The 5,396-nt window shown below is 36.8% G+C and overlaps 1 protein-coding gene across 1 annotated transcript; it reads left to right on the top strand.

The window, feature by feature from the left end:
• Positions 1–5,396, top strand: LOC112500308 (protein disulfide isomerase-like 2-3). Its single transcript, XM_025103759.1, has 9 exons — positions 1–205; positions 847–1,005; positions 2,017–2,130; positions 2,400–2,557; positions 3,081–3,180; positions 3,713–3,889; positions 4,008–4,153; positions 4,830–4,976; positions 5,048–5,396. The coding sequence occupies exons 1-9, from the start codon at positions 68–70 to the stop codon at positions 5,220–5,222; spliced, it is 1,314 nt and encodes a 437-aa protein (XP_024959527.1). The 5' UTR covers positions 1–67; the 3' UTR covers positions 5,223–5,396.

The raw sequence follows: 5,396 nt of genomic DNA, 5'->3' as shown, positions 1-5,396 counted from the left end.
TTCTACTCTGCGCCCGCAAGGTCTCCATTATCCCTTCTCCACTGTGTGTTTGTGTGTGTAAGAAATCATGAATCGCTCGGCAAAAGTCTTGATCTTGATCTCTTTCTTCTTGTTATCATTCACTTCAAATTTGAATTCCGTTGATGCATTTTACGGATCATCATCACCAGTGCTTCAGCTCACTCCATCTAATTTCAAGTCCAAGGTAACCGAATCAATGTTGATTTATACGTTTCTTTTTGATGCAATCACGAAGAATTAGTATAAGTTTGATTTCGGATATGATTTCTTGTTATGATTGACGTGTTTTGAATTTTCATTTTCATGTTTGTTATTGATCTAGAGATCAGAATTTTATTTTGAATTCTAATTGTCAAAAATGGTTTCAAGAAACGGGGATTACTAGATGGTGAAAGTACACATTACTACTTTCTTTTACAGTAATTTGGTACATAAAGAAAGGCTACAAGATTTTTTTGATCACTCGTTAGTGGAATAGTATGTGGCATTTGCTTGATGATGTATTTACTCATTCAATACATATTCATACTGCCGATGGAGAATAAGAGAACAGGAAAGAGAGGAATTATCTGAAACTACTCAGCTTCATTTGTTTGCATTTCTGCCAACCATCCATCAGGATTGAAATTGTTTATGGCAGCTATGCTTGATACTTATTTTAAGAGAGAAGGCTTGCTAATCGTCAGGCGTTTCATAACTGGGAATCTGTTTTAGATTGCAAAATCTGAGTGTTTGCAAAATTGTACCATATAACATTTATTTTTTATCTTGCTTCAAGATCTGCTCCAATTTTTTGCTTGGTAACTAATTGCAATATTATGTCAGGTTGTAAATTCAAACAGTGTTGTTCTAGTTGAGTTCTTCGCACCATGGTGTGGCCATTGTCAAGCTTTGACACCAACGTGGGAAAAGGCAGCTACTGTCTTGAAAGGTGTAGCAACTGTGGCAGCTATTGATGCTGATGCACACCAAGCTATTGCTCAGGTTTGTATTTGTCGATACATTTTCCCCAACTTTTGATTTAATCATTCTGTGTAATTGATTTATTAGGAGTTATCTTTAGTTAGTTCTTATACAAACCCTAGTAGTCCGATATGAAATGCAACTGTGATTTTTCATTAAGAAAGAACATATGCCCTATTGCTTCTGGATGGTAAAAAGTTATGCACAGTGTAGGTGTGATTTTCATGTAGAAGTGTGATGAATAAGGATACGAATGGTATTGATAAAAAGCTATTCAATAGGAATCAAATGACATTGACAAAGAGTGCTGGGAAAATTCAAGATTGTTGTTGATAAATGAGGTTGCTGAAATGCTGTGGCAATTGTGATTATAAATATGCCGTGGCAATCTCCATGGCATTGGTCAATGTAGCGTTTTACATTGGTGCCAAAAAAGTTAATTCACCTTGATGGACCTATAGACAGGGATAGCATATATTGATTTTAGTCGACTCGGTTATGGTGTTTGTGGCTATAGATTTTGCAGCTTTTAACAAATGGTCATGCTTCAACACCAATAGCTCATTTTCTCTCTACACCGGAAAATACATACGATGTGTAATGATACTTTCCTCCTAAGTGAAGAATACTTGATACATGTACCTTACTCACCTAAGGCCACGGTTTGCAATATTGTTACAAGTTCACAGTTTACAGATCACAAGCATTTCTCGTTAATACAGTCTTAAACTGGCCTAGATAAAAAATTAGACTAACAACCGCTAGATGGTGAACTTAATCTGTGGACACATGAGTAGGTGAAACTATATCTAGGTTGCTTGCGTTTGGAAGAAACAGCAGGGAGGTGCAATAAGGGTTTGGTTGTTGCTATTGTTGAGCTTAAACCCAGAATTTGTTTTCTAGATATTACCACGGCTTATGTTGGCTCCTCTTACTAGCAAGAAACTTCTTTCTTTCCATGTTTCTTTTGCTTGTTTATCTATTTGTATGACAATCCATACATGTCTGATTCCTTGCCATTTGCTTCCGCAGGAATATGGTATCAAAGGATTCCCAACCATTAAGGTGTTTGTTCCCGGAAAACCTCCTGTTGACTACCAAGGAGCAAGGGATGTAAAACCAATAGCAGAATTTGCACTCAAACAGGTCAGCACATTGAACTCAAAATTTTAACACAAATTTTGTAGTAAAGTGTTGGAGGGTTGTCACAGTCCCTTGGTGTTATTGTCTTTATAAACCATATGTAAAGGGTTGAAATGAACAAATTTATTTTTGTATTCAATTAATTTGATGCAGTCACATGCACAATCTGCTCCTTGCATGATTAACTGGTCCTCATTCTGCCTGTTATCAGTAACTCCCATATGCATGCTGTAATGTTTGAAGTATTCATAGATGAGTTCTGGTCTACACAGGTGAAAGCACTCCTCAAGGACAGATTAAGTGGAAAAGCAACCGGAGGATCAAGTGAGAAGTCCGAACCAAGTGCATCAGTTGAACTGAATTCACACAATTTTGATGAAATGGTTGTTAAAAGCAAAGACCTCTGGATGGTGGAGTTCTTTGCACCCTGGTATTTGTTCTGCTCTTGAATTATTTGCTTTAGTAGTCCGTTTGCCAATTCCCTTATGGTCTTAATATATCAGTCCGAGCATGTTTTTCTGATTACTTATTTGTTTATACATCATATGGTTGAATGTTAATATGGTAAAGCAAACTTGATTTGCTGTTGTGTTTAATGTGTAAGCTTCGAAATATATCTTGATGTGTTTGTTGCTCACAGTAGAACTAGTTGGAAGAAACCAATAGAATATAAGTAAATGAATCATTTAATAAGATATGCATCTGTAAGGGACTCTAGCAAGTTAAGCACACAGTTCAATATCCAACATGCCCCAGCCCCTTTAGTTTTGGCCTTCTATAAATTTCAGAATTATCGTACTTTACGTCTCTTCAATTTATTTGCTGATAGTGATATGTTCAAAGATGACGCTTTTTGTTTGTGATGGTCGTATCTCACAATCTAATATGTTATATGAAGTAAAAATAATTCCCAACCTTTTTTCAAAACTTTCCATGTGTTCTCTTTTCTTCAGGTGTGGGCACTGTAAGAAGCTTGCTCCTGAATGGAAGAAGGCTGCAAAGAACTTGCAGGGGAAGGTGAAGCTTGGTCATGTGAACTGCGATGATGAGAAGGTAATCTTGGATTTTGATTCTTATACTCCCTCCATCCCAAAATAAATGTCCACAATGAAAAAGTGATGCAACTAATTAAGTGATGATTTTACCCTTCATAATGGAGGAAGTAATGAATTTCTCCATCTCATAATCAATGATAGAATTGGAAAGTAGGCACTTACCTTTGAAAGTGGACACTTGTTTTGAAACAAACTAGAATAGAAATTTGGACATTTATTTCGGAACGGAGGCAATAGTTAGAATAATATTATATCATACCGACTACCGTCACGGTCTATTGTCTTTTCTTTTCCCTCTAAAAGAAATAGTTATCTTATCAAATATTCTAGTTCTCTTATCTTTAGGAATCAAGTCTCCTTTGTCCCATGATATCAGTGGATCTCTACAACCCTTAGGTTCTGAGTTGAAGTCTCTTTAGAGACATGGGTGTGCAAGCTTGTTCACCATATAAAAAAATTAAGATTAGGGTATCTAAATAGATATTTGTTTACTGAAAAGATGAAGTTTACTGATGGATTATGGTTTTCAGTCTTTAATGAGCAGGTTTAAGGTGCAAGGTTTCCCCACTATTTTGGTGTTTGGTGCAGACAAAGATAGTCCAATTACTTATGAAGGAGCAAGAAGTGCCTCAGCAATTGAATCATTTGCCCTTGTTAACCTAGAAACAAATGTTGCTCCTCCTGAAGTTACCGAGTTGACTAGCCCAGTGAGTTGCTCAAATCTTTTGTTAATTTCACGTTTTCCTTCTTCGTCCCTAAAAATCATTGAATGATAATTGATAACAGTAGAAGTGTGACACTTTTTTCATAATATTCACATTCTAGGATGTAATGGAAGAGAAATGTGGTTCAGCAGCCATCTGTTTTGTCGCCTTCCTCCCCGACATTTTGGACTCCAAGGCAGAGGGAAGGAACAAGTATTTAGAGACGCTCTTATCGATTGCAGAAAAGTTCAAAAGGAGTCCATACAGGTAAAGTATCTGAACTTCTTTTTCCGGTAAAAGAAAACCCATGTCCGCTTTTATATAATAGATGGGTTCAATTTGTTGGATCAAGTAGTTGCTACATATAGCACCATTCCAGATGATCAACGAAACAAATGTTACAGTAATAATAGTCTCGGAACACACTCAGAGAAGGTACTTTAAGTATGGTACTTCATAAGCCAGCTCTTTGAAAAGCTACTTTAAGTAGCATTTCAATAAGCCAGCTTTTTGGAAAGCTATTTCAACTAGCTTTTCGTTTCAATAAGCCAACTTTTTGGAAAGTTACTTCAAGTAGGGTTTCAATTAGCTCCAAAGATTTCCTTTTTCCAAGTTTCAATAAGCTCCAAAGGTCTCTTTTTTCCAATTCTCCCTCTTATATTTTTCGAGTTGATATTTCAACATGTCTTTTTAGGTCATTTTACATTATATCTTGCTTATAAGTTAGTTTTTACATGACTAGTTTATCGGTTAATAGAGCTAGCTTATCAGCTAGTTTGTCAAAAGCAGCCAGTCTTCTTGTGAATTGCCTAGTGAATTGACCGGGGTTTGTCAAGGGGCAAACAATCGTCTAAAAGAAAGTAGTTTTTTTTATTAAAAAAAATTTCGTAAAAATATGATTTGAGTTCACAGATTTGAACAATGGGTAAAAAATTTGGTGCAGCTATGTGTGGGCTGCTGCAGGCAAACAACCAGAGCTTGAGAAGCATGTTGGTGTTGGTGGTTACGGGTATCCGGCATTGGTAGCTTTGAACATAAAGAAAGGCGCATACGCCCCACTTCGAAGCGCATTTGAACGAGACCAAATCATGTAAGTTTTTTCCCTGTGTTTTCATTCTTTATACAAGCCGAGCCTCATGAGATCTGTGTTTGAATTGGCAGAGAGTTTGTGAAAACGGCCGGACTTGGAGGAAAGGGTAACTTGCCGCTAGAAGGGTCACCGACGGTGGTGAAAACGGAACCGTGGGACGGAAAAGACGGGGAGATCATAGAAGAAGATGAATTCTCACTTGAAGAACTTATGGGTGAAGATAGATCAGGGAAAGATGAATTGTGAGGATGATGTTGGAAATGATTTTTGACTCGGTAGAGTTTATGGTTCGACTATTAAGCAGTGGCATCCTTTGTAACATTGGTAACCGTGGTGTAAGTACTCGTAATTTTAGACGTATCTTGCTAAAATGTCACGTTACAAGGTTTACCGAGTTACGACATTTTTGTTTTATTTCAA

Source organism: Cynara cardunculus, assembly GCF_001531365.2.
Source record: "Cynara cardunculus var. scolymus isolate 2C chromosome LG 17, CcrdV1, whole genome shotgun sequence".
Lineage (NCBI taxonomy): Eukaryota > Viridiplantae > Streptophyta > Magnoliopsida > Asterales > Asteraceae > Cynara > Cynara cardunculus.
This window is presented reverse-complemented; position numbering and strand designations above follow the sequence as displayed.

Bases quoted from the DNA above. Each gene is read 5' to 3' on its own strand.
- LOC112500308 (XM_025103759.1), top strand. From the start codon at position 68: ATGAATCGCTCGGCAAAAGTCTTGATCTTGATCTCTTTCTTCTTGTTA. The intron at 1,006-2,016 runs GTTTGTATTTGT...TTGCTTCCGCAG, and splicing joins CACACCAAGCTATTGCTCAG to GAATATGGTATCAAAGGATT. The intron at 2,131-2,399 runs GTCAGCACATTG...TGGTCTACACAG, and splicing joins CAGAATTTGCACTCAAACAG to GTGAAAGCACTCCTCAAGGA.